General features: G+C 43.7%; 1 protein-coding gene across 3 annotated transcripts in view; it reads left to right on the forward strand.

Annotated features, from left to right (window-relative positions):
* Positions 1 to 9024, forward strand: part of MAPK14 (mitogen-activated protein kinase 14) — a 73926-nt gene extending 64902 nt beyond the window's left edge. For 2 of the 3 annotated variants that reach the window (XM_034991309.1, XM_034991308.1), the window contains exons 10-12: positions 1838 to 1916; positions 5224 to 5397; positions 6226 to 9024. In XM_034991309.1, coding sequence (XP_034847200.1) covers positions 1838 to 1916; positions 5224 to 5397; positions 6226 to 6293 — 321 coding nt within the window. In that variant the 3' untranslated portion in view covers positions 6294 to 9024. Of the gene's footprint in view, positions 1 to 1837; positions 1917 to 5223; positions 5398 to 6225 lie in introns of those variants that run through there. The other variant, XM_034991310.1, reaches the window with a different exon arrangement.
* The last annotated feature ends 9638 nt before the right edge of the window (positions 9025 to 18662 follow it).

The following is an 18662-nucleotide window of genomic DNA, read 5'->3' on the forward strand; positions in this document are numbered from 1 at the left end:
ACTTAATCTAACACTAGTTTTATAATCAGAGATGGTTGGGGCACTTCTTTCCAGGGTGCCTTAATCTTTTTGGGAGCCAGGTTGGCATCACAGAGGCCCTTCTCAGCAGTGTTGTTTCTATTTCAGCTATATTCAGGTAGTTTTTAAATTTACCTTTATTAATTTTATTAGAGGGATGACTGTTCTCTGCATGAGACAGGTCTCTCTTACCTATGTCTTCCCTTGATCCTTTTATCTACATGCTCGAGTAGGAAGGGATTACAGACATGTGGATATTCAATTCCGAGAACTTTCTTTTCAGATTGGAAAGATTCTCAACCAAAGCTGACCTCTCCTACTTGCTGCACATAGAGTGAGTAAGAAGGTGAAGTTGCCTTAGTAATCAGAACTTTTTCTAGTCTTGTTTGTGCACACACACACACACACACTTTTACTGTTGAGCTGAGCTGTATTAAAACAGGAATTTTAAGGAAGTGGTTAAGGTAGATTCAAAGAAGTTTTATTTCAACTATTCAGATGGACTGATAGTGGGATTTATGTTTTGAAACAGGGAAGGCCATAGACACAGTTTAATACCTGATATCTGAAGTACACATTTATGAGTACATTTGTATTTACATGATTATTCTCAGGACCAGTTTTTGGGTTTGCCTTGGTAGAGCTATCAGTCCTTAAAAGTGTTTGGCACCTTAAGTGCCTTTGAGTAGAGTTCAGAAATTGTGAAGTTGAAACACCCTTAGGGAGTGAGAGCAAACTTTCTAAAGGCAACGGGGAAAGCAGCTAATGTTTGTTGAGTTCTCACTCTGCACCAAGTACTGTGCTAAGGAAGTATTGATTTGTTATCTCAGATCCTCACTGAAGCTCTGAGGTAGGCGTTGTAAATCTCATTTTATAGAAGAGGAACTCAAACGTTAAAGAGAATAAGTAACTTGCCCAAAGTGATAAAGTCAAGATTCAAACTCAAGCCTGTTCCACCATAGGGACCAAACTTAAAACAACTATACTAGTAATATAAATGTTGTTTGTGTCAGAATTTTAGTTTGAAGCTTTTACGTGAGCTTTATCTTATTTGAATATCACAATAACCGTATGACATACAGGCAAGCCAAATACTAATACCTAATACTAATATTTTGCAGATGAGGTCACTGATACGTTGGTTGAGACTTGCGTAAGAAGACATAGCTTCTAAGTGGTAGGGGAAATATTTCTGCATAGGCCACGTAACTTAAAATCCACTATTCTTTGTCACTCTTATTAAGTTGCTTTAGTATTTTTTAAAATGTGTTCAGGACTTTTAGAATAATATACTAAGCTTATGTTTACTTTCTTATTACCAAGATTACTTTGTTAGCAAGGTTTAACATTGATACCCTTTTTACAAACCAAGAGTACCTACTGAGATCAGCACCATCAGAAGACTGCTGATCCTAGACTTTCTTTAGGAGTACCAATTCCTATGCTAATTTTAGCTTTCTAGGAAGGCTGTCTCAGAAAGGGGAACTTCTTAGATATCTTGGCCTCATTTTTTTTTTTAATGATCCTTTTGATCCTTCGATTGGAAAGCTAGTAAAAGGGAACTTTTAATTGCTTAGCATTCTCGTTCACTTGAAATGTAACTGTGAGAGATAGCCAGAATAAACAAAAGTGCTGATTATACATAAGGAAGTTAGGATGGCAGTAAGAGAGAAATTTTTTAATTGAATATCAAAGACAATCATAAACATTGCAACTAGCAGACTTTGTCAGTTAACACTTGTTCCTTGGCAGGACCGAACTCTCTGGGAACAGTAACATTATTGAACAAAGCCATTTTGTAAACCTTTTATTTTTACAGGCAAGAAACTACATTCAGTCTTTGACCCAGATGCCGAAAATGAACTTTGCAAATGTATTTATTGGCGCCAATCCCTTGGGTAAGTTGATCATATCCTCACCTCATGAATACTGAATTGTTAATAACATAAATTGGGGAATTAAAGAAGAGTTTTTCCTTTTGATTAAATAGGGTACCATTAATTAAATCCTGGGAGGTGGTAAGTAATGCTATTTATTACCTATGTTTGTGTTGTCAGGTTTTTTAATCATGTGATACGCATATATATTTATATGATCCTAGAATTTGGTGGAAGAAATGGGCTTGTATGGTGAAGAAAGGAGAGGAAGTAGTGGGGATGTTGGGAGAAAAGATCGAGGGGCACAGGAAGAAGGAGGTACAGAGGAAAGCCTATGACTTGACAACTGCTGCAGTTTTGTGGTGTCCCAAGCCAGGGCAGAAGCAACTGGAGCCGATGGGGGTTTAGAGGACCCCCCCAGGAACTCCGTGCAGTGTGCCCTGCACTGCCTGTAGCTTCCCAGTGCCACAGGTCCTGCCGTCCTCACGCACTTTCCCTTTCTCCTCTTCTTCTTCTGCCCCCCAGGGACTTAACCATTCTGTCTTCTTTGCGGGGCACATTTGCCACCTCAGACTTTAAGGAATGGCTCCATATTCCTTCCCGCCACCATCACTTCTGGGATCCTTGGCAGAGGGATGTGACAGTGGTAGCTGCAGGACATGTACTGCCTTGGCTAAGAAGGGAGTTGATTTATTCCTTAAATTTGGGGGCTAATATATGCTTTGGTTGGCCCCTAGAAGTGGCATTGCCTGAGACCCTTCTTCCCCGATTCGAGGATTGTGCAGTAGACCAGGCCATTTAACAGAAGACAAGGAAGAATCAGACCAGGCCTCCCTATGAGAAAGGGAGGGAGTCCATGCTATGATAATAGTATAATCAAGCTTCTCACTTTCCTGAAGATTGTGTTATATTGGCATGTTCTAAAATCTCTCAGTGGGTCATCCCTCTGCTTGGTCCCAGCATCTGTGTTTCAGGTTTAGTTTTATCCTTTGAGAGCTGATAGTCATGATGCCCTCTTCAGAAGTTGTAGTGAAAGCTAAGTGGTTTTCCCTTTTTACGTACTTCATCCATAGTGATCATTGAGAGTGATTTCAGTGTTACTGCGATAATTCTTACAAGAGCAGAGATGCTCACATTCTTCGAGATGTTGGGCAGTCCTGGGTGAGTCTGTGTCAGCCTTGGAGATTGTAAGTAGGCCTGATCTCAGCTGGGCCACTCACATCCAAAAATGAGTCCACAAACTCATCAGGGGTATATACAGAATTTTATGCAGTTGGTTTAGGTTTGCATCTGCCCCTGTATGTATGCTCCCATTGGCTTTGTAGGATTTATTTGAACTGTATTATCTAGTTCAAGGATCTGTGACAAGCTCTGTTTGAGTTGTAAATACTCTAGGATGTTGGGAAATTATGCTGTATGCTGGTAGCTTTCTTGTCTGTCACTCTGTGCTGAATGTATTTTCATCATATCAGTTCATGTTTCAGACCTGGCAGTGCTCACTGTTTGACTTCCTGTTAACCAACTCCAACAGATTTGTTAACTCATTTTTCTGGGGGGGTGGGGCATGTGTGTGTCCCAGCAGCTTAATTAGGTCATATTCATCCTTCTCTGGAGTCATGACATTTAAACATTCAAAAGAACTGGATACCACTTAGCAATACAGACTGCCAGTGAGTTGAATGGAGGCTTTGGGCCATCTGGTGTTCAGCACTGCAGTTCTCAGAATTTAAACATGCCTAACAGCTCACTGCCAAACAGTGATGTCATACAAAGAGTTTCTTCTTGCAGACAGAACATGGTGTTACTGACCACGAACTTGTGCCCAGCATATTAACTGAGTAGGAACACACCAACGATGTAAATAATGACAGCTCTGTTTTGTCAGTCACGAACTTCACGTTTGACTATTATTCTCAAACATGAATTAAGACTTGAATTGCCCTTTGACATAGTGTGTGTATTTCTATCTGTCAAGATCTTAGAGGAATCTTTTCCTTATCCCTGATCTTATTCCTCATCAAGGTATTGGTTATTAGGACATAGTACTTTTCACCCTAGGAAACCCAATCAGATGCAGTGTGTGACCCTTAATTGGATCCTGGTTTGAACAAACCAGTTATAAAAGACAACTTTGGGACAGTTGGAGAAATTTTAACATAAACTGGATCTTAGATGATATTTGAGAATTATTTAGTTGTCAGACATAATGGTTTTGTGATTATATAGAAAGATGTCTTTATGCTGAAATATTTTGGGGTAAAGTGTCTATCATTTTATTTTAAAATGGTCCAGCAAAAAACACAGTTAGATAGATAGAGAAATAAATAATGTTAATTGTTGGATATGGGTGGTGAGCATATGACTATTCACTGTACTATTGTTTTGTATATTGAAATTTTTCATAGCGAAAATTGTGTTTCTTTTATCCAAATACCATGTCTTGCCCACACACCATGTAAAACCCTCAATTTGTTCATTGTTGGAAGATCCTTTTGATGAATATTCATTGCTTTATGTTAGTAAATAAACAGCGTAGGGAGACAAAAAAAAATTTCTTTTTTTAGGTTTTATTTTTTATTTTATTTTATTTTTTTATTCTTATGTTAATCCCCATACATTACATCATTAGTTTTAGATGTAGTGTTCCATGATTCATTGTTTGTGCATAACACCCAGTGCTCCATGCAGAATGTGCCCTCCTCAATACCCACCACCAGGCTAACCCATCCTCCCACCCCCCTCCCCTGACAAAAAAAAAAATTTAAAACCCCCCCTGCTTACCTTTTCTAGGTTACTTTGGTTATAGGCTTCCTTTTTTTTTTTTTTTTTTTAAAGATTTTATCCATTTATTTGAGAGAGAGAGAGCACATGTGCACGCATGAGTGGGGGGAGGGGGAGAGGGAGAAGCAGGCTTCCCGCCGAGCAGGGAGCCCACACACCAGCTCGATCCCAGGACCCCAGGACCATGACCTGAGCCGAAGGCAGATGCCCAACTGACTGAGCCACCCAGGTGCCCCTAGGCTTTCCTTTTGACACAGTTTGACTACATGGTAGCACTTTGACATTGATGTTCCACAAAAGCTTGTTCAGAGTCTCAGTTATTTTTTAAAATTCCTCTTTAGTAATGTATTCTTAATATAAAACACATCCACACACACACACACACACATAAAGAAAAAAAGGGATAATGTTTCCTAGAGCAGACACATGGGGGAAGAATTCTTTGTTCAGTATGAAGACTCAAAACCGTGTGTTTGCTTAATAAGGCCTAATTTTTTGCTAACTTGTTAAAAACTCTTTTTTTCCTTCCAATCTGTGGGACTGATAGCTGTCGACTTGCTGGAGAAGATGCTTGTATTGGACTCAGACAAGAGAATTACGGCAGCCCAAGCCCTCGCACATGCCTATTTTGCTCAGTACCATGATCCTGATGATGAACCAGTGGCTGATCCTTACGATCAGTCCTTTGAAAGCAGGGACCTCCTTATAGATGAATGGAAAAGTAAGTCATAAGAGCAGGATTAACATCTAGTGTGAGGACTTAGATTTAAAAATCTTCCTTAGGTGAGCCACTAACCAAAAGCTGTGGGGAAAATAGAATTTCTGGTTACAACCAACTTGTTAAAACTGGTAACTAGTGTCTCTGATGCAGAATGGGTATGTTCTTCTCATGGAAACTGTCTGTTGTAGATGAGGACACTCTCTGGACCTTTGAGGTACTTATGTCTGGTCTGATTTTACACACAGCCCCTTACATCTGTATAGAGCCTCGAGGTTCTCAGAATGTGCATTTACAACATCTGTCTGAGATAAGTAGGGAATAAGGTATTTTTATAGTTTTACAATCGATAGAACTCTAGAATTACAGTTTTACAATTGATAGTTTATTCTTGTCTCTTACCTTAGACCTAGTTAGGGACACAGCCAGAAGTGGAACCTATGTCTCCTTTATGTCCAATTTCAAATTCTTTCCATAAAACATACATTCAGAACTCTAGGTAGATCCCTAAAGCCAGAATTATCTGTTGCTATAGCTTGTAGAAGTGCTCTGTTATTCCTGAGCACCTTTTCCAGAGAGCTTTAAAAAGGAGGCACTGCTGAATGAAACAAGTAAGTAAAAATAGTTCTTTTTTGTGTATCCTTGAACTTCTGTGTAATCACATACTCCATTAGGATATCACACCTAAGCAGTGAGGCGGTTATTTGAAGTAGTCCATCAGACCACTAGCCTGGACAGGAGGGAAGGACCTTGAGCTTAGAAGTTAGAGTACGTACCAGCGAAGAGCGTAGTCTGAACTCTCACATCCTACCTTTCTTTCCTGATTTTTAGGCCTGACCTACGATGAAGTCATCAGCTTTGTGCCACCACCCCTTGACCAAGAAGAGATGGAATCCTGAGCACCTGGTTTCTGTTTTGTTGATCCCACTTCACTGTGAGGGGAAGGCCTTTCCATGGGAACTCTCCAAATATCATTCAAGTGCCTCTTGTTGCAGAGATTTCCTCCATGGTGGAAGGGGTGTGTGTACGTGTGTGCGCGCGCGTGTATGTGTGTATGTGTGTGCTTCTGTGCGTGTGCATGTGTCTGTCTTTGTGGGAGGGAAACTATGATCACAGTGACTTTACGTGGAGTCACAGAAGCTGCGGGGCAGCCCCTGCTTGCTCGTTGTGAGAGTCAGCCCAGGCAGGCAAGAGCTACCATCTTGTCAGGGTTTGTTACGTGCAAAAGAAAAAACTTTAAACGGCCCAGATCCCAGTCATGCTTTTGCCATTTTGGCCTTTCCCACAGCCCTGCCTTGAGGTGGGGGGGTGTAGACCCACCTACATCTTGTAGTGGCACAGAGAGAGGGCGCGCACCTTCTGGCTGCTTCGGAAGCCGTCCCTTAGCGACGGCGTGCGGCCAAAAAGGACCAACTGGCTTCTGTGCACTGGTCTGCGATTGATTTGCTTAGTATGATTCTCAGAACTCAGCAGGTATGTCCGAAACTGTAAATATGCTTGTGCCTTAAGAGGAGAGAAGAAAGTGTAGATAGTTGAGACAGCGCGGGAGATGGCGTGCTGAGCCAGGCAAGCAGTCAGGCCGTCGCCGGCCGCTGACGAACCGGAAGTAACCAGGGAGCCCTTGGCGCTGGCGTGTGTGCATGTGTGCACATGCGTGTGTGTGCTCCCCCCCCGCTCCCCCCCACCTCCAGTGCGAAGGTTTCTTGCGTAGTAGCCCCAGCAGGCAGAAGCCGGTTCTTGCTGTCAGTGTACTTCCTGTGTGCTCTTTATTCCCAGCAGAGTGACGATGTGTTTTGCACGTCTTGCTATTTGAGCATGCACAGCTGCTTGTCTGTTCTCTTCGGGAGGCCCTGGTGCCAGGCAGGTTTGCCAGTGAAGACTCCTTGGGTAGTTCAGAGCCCACGGCACCTCGGCTGATGCCACGGGCAGGTGACGTCATCCTCTCTCCAGCCCCAGTGCTATTTTGTGTTGAACACAATTGATACTCCAGGTGCTTTTGATGTGAAAACTATGAAGAAATGGAACAGATGGGTGTATAGCATTTTCATTCTTGCCATCTGGTTTTCGACAAACTATTTTTGGGGAGCCATCACGGGAAAGATCAGGGCTTTTCCTGGGAATATCTCAGACTTTGAAAAACAGTTGTTCTCTTCACTCTCAATAGCCAGTGCTAAGAAATGCTGAAAATCAAAGTGAACAATAAAAGGTCATGAGGCCAGAAACTCCTTTTGCTATCTTTGTCTAAACATGGTTATTAAAAAAAGTAATGAGGTGTCTTTTCCACCCTTCTTTGGAAAAGGTTTTCTTGGCAGCTTAACATTGACTTCTTGGTCTTGGTTTGGGGAGAGAGAAATTTTGTTTCAGAATTTTGTATATTGCAGGAATCCTTTGAGAATGTGATTCCTTTTGATGGGGAGAAAGGGCACATTATTCTGATATTTTGTATTTTCAACTTTATAAAGATGAAATATCCTCAGGGGTGGAGAAGAGTTGTTTTTGTAATGTTCTGAATTGCAAACGTCTCGTGCCACATAAGGGCCCATGTATTTAAACCTCTTGTGAAATAAGAAAGTGTAAAGCCACTTCCACTCGTAGGTGTGTGACAAAATCTTGTATTTGGGACAAGGCATATCCATTTCTCTGTCCCAGTGCAGTGGTACTTGTGCTCCAGAGGGATGAGGTAGGACCCCTGAGTCAACTGGAGCAAGAAGAAAGGAGGCAGGCTGACTGTGATTGCGCCTCACCTGGGATTCCCCCCCACTTTAAAGGAAAATGAACGCAAAGGCCTCATCTCCTTTATATGCAGTTCAGATCCTCACGATCCACAGCAAGATGAATTTTATCAGCCATGTTTGGTTGTAAATGCTAGTGTGATTTCCTACAGAAATACTGCTCTGAATATTTTTTCATAAAGGTCTTTGCACATGGGATTGTATATGCATTAGGAGGCTGAATGTTCCGGGAGCCTGGAATCAGCTGGAGCCCGTGGAAGAGCTCCTTGGTTTCTGAGCATCATGCTCCCATCTCCTGATTTCTCTGAACAGAAAGCAAAAGAGAGAATGAGGGAAACTGCTATTTTATTTGTATTCATGAACTTGGCTGTAATCAGTTATGCCATATAGGATGTCATACAATACCACTGGTTAAAATAAAGCCTATTTTTCAAATTTAGTGAGTTTCCCAAATTTATTTTATTTTTATGTTGATTGTTTTTTATTTAGTGCACAATATGGCATTATATAGATGTTCTTTCAGTTGTGGCCTGGCATATGTTTCTGATAGATCTTAATATTTACTCCTAAAATTTAGAAAACACTTTAACAGATTGTACACTTTATGGTGAAGCAGATCTGAGTCTTTGATGTAGATGGGTAGAGCAAATAGCAAATAAGGTATAACGGAGCAGGCAGAGTGTTACTACACTTGGGTGTCAGAGTGGCCTAGGACAGGGGTCAGCAAACCGGGGCCCAAGAGCCAGATCCAGTCTACCATCTGTTTCTGTATAGCCCGCTAAAAATGGTTTTTACATTTTTAAATGGCAGAAATCAAAAGGACGGTATTTTTGTAGTGTGAAAAATAATGTAAAATTCAAATTTCAATGTCTATAAATAAAGTGTTATCGGAACACAACCACACGCTTGTTTACGTATTGTCTCTGGCCGCTTTTGTGCTACAGTGACAGTTGAATAGTTGCAGCAGAGACCGTATGGCTTACAAAATTGAAACTATTTACTCTCTGGCCCTTTACAGAAAAAGTTTGCCGACCCCTGGTCCGGGACTTCAGTTTCCTCATGTGTAAGATGAAGTTTGTTTAGATAGTTGCTTGGCTACTTTTCAGCTTTGACATTCTAAGACTATCTGTACAAAGTATATTTTTATTTGAAAATTGCCAGAGAGAAGATTGTATGAATACATACATATGTACAATGTTTATAGACTCTGAAGCAAATGTGTCTTATGACTCTCTTATCTTACGGCCCTTGACAATATTCTTCAAAACTACTGAACTGCACCACAGAATTAAAGGGCCACAAGATCTCATGGCTGCTTTCAGGGCCCGTGTTGGTGTGCTTCCTTTCTCAGTGGCCTAGGAATGCTAACAGTGTCCCAGGGTGGATTGTGAGGCCCCGCCTCTGAGGCTATCGAGAGTGTGCAGCTGGGCGTTTTGTCCTGTGGTGTCTGGGCCCAGGCTGGCAGCTGGGAATAATGGCAGAAGGCAAACTAAGCACAGACACTTTCCTTCATCCTGTCCTCATCAACTTCATAAGAGGGTAAAAGAAAAGGGACCCAGTTGTCACATGTGGTGTATCAACCCCCGTAAGGATCAGACGGCTGTAGGAAATATTTTGCCTTCACATACCAGGCATGAATGCCATGACCTAACCTTCCTCCTGGGCTTCTGAGTGCAGGCCCTGCTTATTAGCTCAAGGAGAACGGACACCAGAAAAAGCTCACCTAAAGTGAATCCACTTAAAATGGGGACCAGAATTGCATAGTATGTGGTGGGGATTAGAGGAGAGAGGAAGTCTGATTGGGACTGTCATGAAAACGGAACAAAATTATAAAAGCATATTCATAATTTCAGACACAGTTTTGTAATGAACAAAGAACAGATGAAGTGTTTCTCAAGTGACACCGCGTCTCAGACTGCAATATCCTTCCTGTTTTGATTTTTGTAGCATAATCATGGGGGAACTTATTGCAAAAATATTTGAGGTCTTCCTCAGTTTTCCTAAGGGCCTCATTCTTTTGATATTCACATTGTTCTTTTTTATAAGTGTCTATTGGTGATTACTTTATCACCTCTCCCTTTTTATTGTTGTCTGGTCTGAGTCTGCCAGATCCACATTTTTGAGAGCTAAGCAGTTTTCTAGCATTATTTACCAAGTTTATCAAATCTACCATCTTTTCAAGATTTGCAGTTACTGCAATTTTAACCTGCACTGTATTTGTGTCATTGATCATATGCTTATAATACAGTTAGAGACTAACAGAAGACTAGAATGGGTAGGATAGACACTCTGGGTTCAGATAACTTATGAAGCAAGGAGGGACTAATGTTGTAAGTAGTCTATTCATTAGTGAATGTTTTTGTGTGACAACTTTCACTTTTCTGTACAATCTGATAACTACGAGGACTTGCCCAACAAATATGCAAATGAAGACCTTTTTTTTTTTACTTATAATACAGATACATTTTAATATACGTATACTTTAAACTTAGCATTTACACTTCTCAGGACTTAGAGGCATCACAAGTTCACGATGAAAAGGTAAAAGGCTTTTCAGGGTCTTGTTTTTTTGTTTTTGTTTTTAAGATTTTGCTTATTTGAGAGAGAACAGGGGGAGGAGCAGAGGGAGAGGGACGAGCAGACTCCGCACTGAGCCCAGAACCAGATGCAGGGCTCGATCCCACGACCCTGAGATCATGACCTGAGCCAAAATCAAGAGTTGGTTGCTTAACCAACTGAGCCACCCAGGCGCACTTTATAATAGCAAAATACTGGAAGTAACCCACATTTCTGTCATTGAGGACTTGACTAAATAACATGGTTATCTTACAGTGGAATACCATATATCCAGGCATGGATACATGTGCAAGATATATTAGGAGGGAGAGAAAGTACATGGCAAAGTGTAGTATACCATCCTCACTAATAGAAAGATATGGCTAGGAAGAACCTAAAGGAACACACACCAAACTCAGCAACCATCTCTGGGTAGTGGGATTATAGGAGGCTCTAACTTTGTGCAGTTGTGTTTTGTCATAAAACAATGATTTCTTTTGTAATCAGAAAACTTAAAAAAAAAAATTTTATAAAGATTTTTTTTTTGTCTGCGTGAAATGGGGAACCATTCCCCAATTTCAGTTTGGCCAGGGTCAGAGCCCAACTTTCCAAGACAGAAAAACACTTGCTAGAAAGGAGGCGCACTCAGCTGTTGGGCCTCTGACAAGCAGAACACCACCACTCCTCTGTAGCAGGATTCTCCCCCAAGCTGGGAGGGCCTGGCAGTTTCTTCCCCAATAGAAGAATATATTTTATGGATCTGAAGCCGGATTTTTCAACTTTTGGCACGCTTGACATCTTGAGTTGGATTGTTACATGTGAAGGCTGACCTGTATGTTGTAGGTGGTTAAGCAGCAAGATGACAGTGGCGTACATACTCCCTTCACCCAACTCTGACAGCCAAAGATGTCTCCAGACATTGCCAAACGTCTCCTGGTGCAAAGTCACCCCTGGCTGAGAACCATTGATCTAAAGCTGAGACACCTCAGGGTGTCCCACTGGCTTGGTCAGTAGAGCAGGTGACTCTATTAACTTGGGGTCATGAGTTCAAGCCCCACATTGGGCCTAGAGCTTACTTCTTAAAAAATGTGTTTTTGGGGTTTTTTTAATAATAAACCTGAGACACCTCTAGTCTTGCAGAATAACAAAGACTCTTTTCTTGAAAAAATAATTGAAGGTTAACACCTACTAACTTGTTCTCACTTAAAGACGTAGGAAAGGCCTTTTTGAGGACTGGAGTATATCTTCTTCGGAGAAAAGGAAGATGTTAGTTCAGAAGAAAAGTATGCTTGATACTGGATTGAGGCTCTTACATTTTTCCGAAAAAAAGAAAAAGGAAGTGGGTGTCAAGTGAATAAAATTATTCTTTGTTCAGAAGCGTTTGGTCCATTGCCACAGCCAGAACATTTAGTAATTAAACTGGGGCACGACCGCACCATTTTCTTAGGCACGTGATGGGTTACCATGGAAAGAATACTGGGTTTTGAAACCATAAATCCCAGGTTCAAATCCTGACTCAGGTTTTTGTCAGGCATGTGACGCTGGGGTAGTTTTTAGCTGTCAAGTGATTGTAAAGATTAAATGAAGTAACAAACCTCTATGTGCCCTGTATGTTGGGGACACTCGAGACACTGCTTAGTTTTGTATCTCACTTGAGCTGACCTTGGGTGTTGAGGCTCTTCTATCAGAGTGAGTGTGGGAGTGTCCTTCCTATCGTGTGAACCTCTAAAACCATGTGGGAGGAGAGCTGTCAGGAGGAGATAGCCCAGGGCCTACCTCCAGTGCAGTTTCTGGAAAACTCCCATTATTGAGGCCAGAGGCTGTGGTCTGAGTATGCACAGCTCGAGGGACACTGTTGTACTGCAAACCTTCTTGATTCATTTGGTTTAGAGAATGTGCTTTACTAAGAAGTTAAGGGAGGAAATAATCTTAAATCCAGTTTTGCAGTGAAGAAAATCTATATCCACCACCACCTTTTGAACGTCACTGGGGGTGGGGGTGCAAAAAAAAAGGTAGCCTAGCCCCTTGACAAAGAACTCTGATAAAGGTCTCAACTCTATCAGATCCAACAGGCTTTTGCATAACTAACATTTCGAAACATCCACTTTAGGATCCTGAAGTGAAATTCATAGATAACGTACATAGACACACACGATTTCAAAGGAGATGCAATGATCTAATGTAAATGAGAGATGAAGAAAAAAGATACATATCAATATGGAAATGCTCAAGCATAAGTACATAAAAGACATAATGGAGCAGTTAGATGCTTGCACCTAAACATAGAATCATCTTGAATGTGACCACTGCGTCACCTTGTCTTGGCAGCTCAAAAACCATGATGGACTGCCGTCAGTCATGTGACTTTCTGAAATTGGTGAACAACTCCGTAAAATTTCAAATGAAACAAGTGTAATCTTTTTTTATTTACTCAGTTGTGATCCTGGAAATTTTAAGTATATACACAAACAAAACAAAATAAAAACCAACCTGTGTTTTATACATAAAATCAAGTTACACTCTAGGCTCAGATAACAACAAATAGGTTTTTCCACCTACATAAATGTCCAGCAGGATGTATTTTGTTACATGAAGCAATTCTTGTTGAGATTCTCACTCTGCATGATGCCTCCTGCATGCGACATACCAGAAAGCCCCAGTCATGGCAACGACCATATGTGACTCCACGACTTCCCAAGTTCACCCTCTGAGAACTGCTGACATAGACAGAAATGGCTCGGGGGCTGTGGAGTGAAACCTCCACATTGAAGGACAGATCGGATTTCCTCTTCTCCCCCCTCCGTCCCCTTTTTCCCTCCTTCCCTCCTAAAAAGCAGTTATTTTATTGAACCCCTACTGTATGCTCTACAAGTCATGTCTCAGGTTCTCATCCAGAGTCTCATAACAACTGAGCTGGAATCCACAGACCGTCCTGGAATCGACACTGAAGGACTCCTAGTTGCACAGAGTTTTACAGCATTGACATTAGACACGCCTCTCTTGGGTTTTTGAAAGAAAATCAAGAAAAAATGTATTCAGTCTGCCTAGTTCCCCTAAGGACTTGCTGGCTGTTTTGGACCAAAGAGGAGAGACGTGAAAAGGACACCAGTGTCCACGGCAGCCACAGCTGGGCACGTGGTGCCTCCCCCCACTCAAGTGCACGCTGGGGCCTCGCCCAGGTCCCAGCCCCCTCTCCCTGGCCTTCTTGCTCACCCGGGGTGGAGATGCACCCCCAGCCCTCAGGAGGGAAGTGGGGCTGAGGAGGGGCTGCAGCAACTACCTTTGCCCCCTTTCAGTGCTTCTCACTCTCTAGGGCCGTGCTCTGCATGTCGAAAGCCACCATGGGCTTCATTCAGCCTTCCCTCTTCTGTGCAGAACCCCCGGCCGCCTTCTCGCTCCTCCAGGCTACGGATCTCTATCACTCCCTCTCTGAACCTTCCCTGGCTGCCCCAAGCTTGGATGGGGGGTCCCTTCTGTGTGCTCTTGTTCTCGTCTGCACTGATCGGTGGTGGCCCCATCTGTGCTTTGTCATCACTGTTTTGTCATTGCCTGGGGTTTGTATCACCTGCTCAAGAGAAAAAACACAAAGGTTAAGGACACAGACCCTGGAAACACTCTGCGTGGGTCCACGTCCTAGCCCCTCCGACTCCCAGAGGTCCAATCTTGAGCAAATTATTTCATCTTTCTGAATCTACCTCATAGGGTTGTTGTGGGGATTATATGAGCTGAGGCGTGTACAGCCCTTGGCATACATTAAATGCTCAATAAATGTCCGTTCAGGACTGTATGTTCTCGAGGGCACAGACTATCTTGATCACAACTGTGTCCCAACACCTGGCCTGGTACCCGGCACACAGTGGGCAGCCAACCTTTAGTGACTGAGTCAGTGAATGACTGTCCTCTTTTAATCACTCGCACATCATCTTGTCCTCTGCTTCCTGTTTTTATAATCGACAATCTTTAAAAGCAAAGGCCATCTAAGGAAAGAACCCAAATATGGACCGACTATCTGCCCAAAGAATCGGTGCTATGTGGAAGTTTCCAGTTTAAGAAGAGACAAGCGTCAGGACAATTGGATTCTGATTCTCTTGGCTGCATCTTGCTGTGTCATTTGAGTTGGATGCACAGCAATTTAATGACTTGGAACAAGAATCAAAAGATTATTGAAGGTGGCTGATGGCCATGATCCAGATCATTCCTACTGTTTCCCCATCCATCTGCCACTTTAAAATGAAAATATCAGGGAAAAAGAAGGGGAAATTGGAAGTCATTATATCTTGCGCCCTCATTCAACCATTCCATGCACACCTGTTGGGTATCTTCTATGTGTCAGGCGTTGGGAACATGGAGAAAAAAATAAAAGATTCCTACCTCTTGGAGTTGACATTCTTAATGGGGAAGATAGTCACAAACAATGACTGTACCATTTCCCCGGCACTCAGAGGACAGAACCTCTGAGTGCTCATTGCTGGGGGCCATTTCTGGGCCAGGGGTATCTTTGGTCCACCTCCCTGGCACCCAGCTGACAGACGGTGGGATTTTGTCACGGGAGTCCTAGGCTTGGGTGTCCTTGACCTGATAAGCTGGCTTCCCTTGCAGGACTGCAAATGTAGTCATCTGCTCCTGGTTGGGAGGTGTAAAGTCATCACCCGCGCCATTACCCAAGGACCCATTTCCCCTTGGCCATTGCTCAGGGATGACACAGCTGATGGTCAGGGCCCTGTCCCGAAAACTCACCCCCACGGCTCTGTCCAATGACAGAGGCCGTGACTATCTGATAATGGCCGCTGACAAATGCTTGTGGTGAGGAGTGTTCCCATCCGGAGGCTGTTCTGCCACTGACAAGCCCCACCCGCTCCCCAGCTAGAAACACCCCACCGCACCGAGCCTCTCCCCAGCCTCCACTCAGGTGCCTACTGCAGGAGTTCTGTGTTTTGTACTTTTTTTTTTAAGAATTTATTTGAGAGAGACAGAGACCGCATGAGCAGGGGTAGCGGCAGGCAGAGGGAGAAGCAGACTCCCCGCCGAGCAGGGAGCCCGATGCGGGGCTCGATCCCAGAACCCTGGGATCATGACCTGAGCCGAAGGCAGACGCTTAACCAACTGAGCCACCCAGGCGCCCCCACTGCAGGTGTTTCTGTAACCCGCGCCAAGCTTACCGGCGTCAAAGCACTGACCGCATTATTTTTTCTAACTACTATTATTCTTCCATGACACAAAACGTGTTTATTGTTGGAAAAATTTTTCAAGGTAGCTAGGTAACATCCATTATCCCACTCCCCAGAAATAATAGCTGTTGACAGGGTGGTTTAACCTCTAGATTTTCTAAATCTGTAAAAAATACATAACTTCTATAAAAATGAATGCAGATTATTCCGTCTTTCTGTGTCAGTAAATGGTGTTGAGGCACTGGATGGTGACTTTCCTCCTTTAGCCACGATCACTTCCAGATAAAGCAAAGATTTAAATGGAGAAGGACTTTTGAAGCATGTCACAAAACCCAGAAACCCGAAAGGAAAAGGCTAACGAATTGGACAACGCAGAAACTGTAAAACTTCCATACGTTAGAAGCCGTCATAAGCACCTTAAGACACCACGTTCTACTTCTAGATAATTATTCTGGAGAAACTTTTCCACTGGGCTCAAGGAAATCAATACAGGGAACTTTTCACTCAGCATTATTTGTAACAGCAGAAAAACACTGGGGGCTCCTGCCTGGCTCCATCGGTGATGCGTGCGACTCTCGATCTCAGGGTTGTGAGTTCGAGCTCCACACCGGGGGTAGAGAACGCTTAAAAATAAAAAACCTTGAAAAGAAAAGAAAAAAAACTGGAGCAAATCTCAAAGTCCATCAATAGGAGGATAGGAAGATTGCTGAAGCTCATTCCTACAACAAAATCCTACCAAGCAGTGAGGACACATGACATAGAAGGACTCTGCCTTCCTCCCCCCACTCCCCGGTTCTGTTTGTGTCCCAAAGACAAGTGGCAATGTCTGGAGGCATTTTTGGTTGTCACAACTTGGGGGCGAGGGGTGAGCATCTAGGGGGTAGAGGCCAGGGCAGCTGCTATGAAACACAGGACAGCCCCCGCCAAAGAATTATCAGGCCCCAAGTGTCGCCAGTGCTGAGGTTGAGAAGTCTCGAGCGAGCCTGAATCAACATAGGCAAGATCCCACCAGCAATCTTGAGTGAAAAAGGAAGTTGCAGACTGCTCCGGTTTGATATTTTTACAGATACATACATAGCACAAGTAAAAATCACATATGGGAATAATGCACACCCACTCTGCAAATCTGGAACAATCCATCCAGGCTTTTTTTTTTTTTCCTTTTCCTTTCTTCTCACGATGCTGGAAAGATCTCTTTATTGATATGGATGACGAACAACAGTGATGAGGGTGTGCCCCATTGTCTGTTTTATGTTGACTAAATTGATAGCTATGGAATTCTCAGGATAAATGAGGTGCACATTGTCACCATTGTGATAACATATTGTTAAAACAGCTCTCCTAAAAGCTTGTATCAATTTACATTCCCACCCGCAGGTGACAGTTGTCATTTCCTTTTTTGCTCTGCCTCCTTCACTAGGGTATGAGTTTCTTGAGTGACATTTGTCCGTGCATCTTTAATGTCTTGCTAGGTGCTTCATCCTAAAATTTGGTCGTATGGATTAAGGCTTTATGACACATTGCTAAGTAGGTTCAGAGGACAGAGAAAGATAAGACACTCACATCCTCAAGAAAATCAGTTTTGTTTCGTTTGAATGTTAACTGACAGTTCAAGTCTGAGGGCCTGCTGTGTCCTCTGGGAGTCAGAGGAGGAAGAGGGCACTTGGGTAGGAGTGGCCGGGCACAGCCAGCCCCAGGAAGTGCTCCTGAGCCAGGCCTTGAGGCATGAGGGTCCTCCCCATCCTTGGAAAAGCAGAGTAATGGCATTCCAGACGGGCAACAGCTCATGCAAAGGTGTGGTACCAGGGATGAGTAAGGCATGTTTGTGAGATAGTTAGAATGGAGGTCACTTGGGCATCGACGCCGTGGAGGATCCGATTAGCAAGAAAGGAAGGCAGTGCCTGGTTGGGGGCAAATCTTGCCCAACAGGCTAAGAAGTCTAAACTTTTTCCTGGAGGCAAAAGGGAGCTCACAGGGGCGGGGAGCATCGAGGAGGAAAGCCTGCTCTAACCAGGACGGTCAGTCATGGCCACGCTCCTGGTCCCACCTGTCCTGTGCTGCCCAGCGGGGGCCTGGGTGCACTCTGCAGGCCGCCAAAGCCAGATCCTGCCCCGGTGGGGAGGAGGGGCGGCCTCCCAGAAGGGTGAGCGAGTGGAGATCCGGGGGGGCCTGTGAGGCAGGGAGAAGCACAGCCCCGGGGCCCAGAGGACCCGCCGGTGGTTTGTACCCAGTATCCCACGGATCCCTGTTGCCACCTCTCTGATCGGGCTGACAGCCCGGAGCCCACTCACTGTGGCTCTTGACAGCTGACATTGTGCCTCTCTTCTCAACTCCATGTTCAGTGACATCAACTCGGTAGCTTGAATTTGGCCATGGTGGAAGTGTTTACATCACGGAAGTCACTAAGCGCTATGCACTGGGACTCCCCATCCCCCTGGTGCCAGTTTTCCAACAGACCACTGACTGTTTCCTTCTAGAATTAAGGGGGGAACCCATGATTAGATGTGGAGAAGGATGGGAAGGAAGAGTCTTGTTTAGGGAAGCTAAATGGAACCTTTAGGAAGATAAATGTGTGGCCAAATAATGGCGGCACCATCAGGAGAAATTCAGATTCCTAAAAGACAAAGGCTGGGCCCCCAGGGGCGCTGTGCAGAGCAGCTGAGCATAGTGGTTACCAGCGCAGACCACACTTGAGACTGCCTGGGCTTGAATCGTGGCCCTGCCGCTTACTAGCTGTGTGACCTTGGGCAAGTCACTTTGCCTCTCTGTGCCTCAGGTTTGTGATACGAAAAGTGGAGGGTATTATTAACTC

This window comes from Mirounga leonina, unplaced genomic scaffold (genome assembly GCF_011800145.1).
Source record: "Mirounga leonina isolate KUSES-001 unplaced genomic scaffold, KU_Mleo_1.0 Mir_53, whole genome shotgun sequence".
NCBI classification, from domain to species: Eukaryota; Metazoa; Chordata; class Mammalia; order Carnivora; family Phocidae; genus Mirounga; species Mirounga leonina.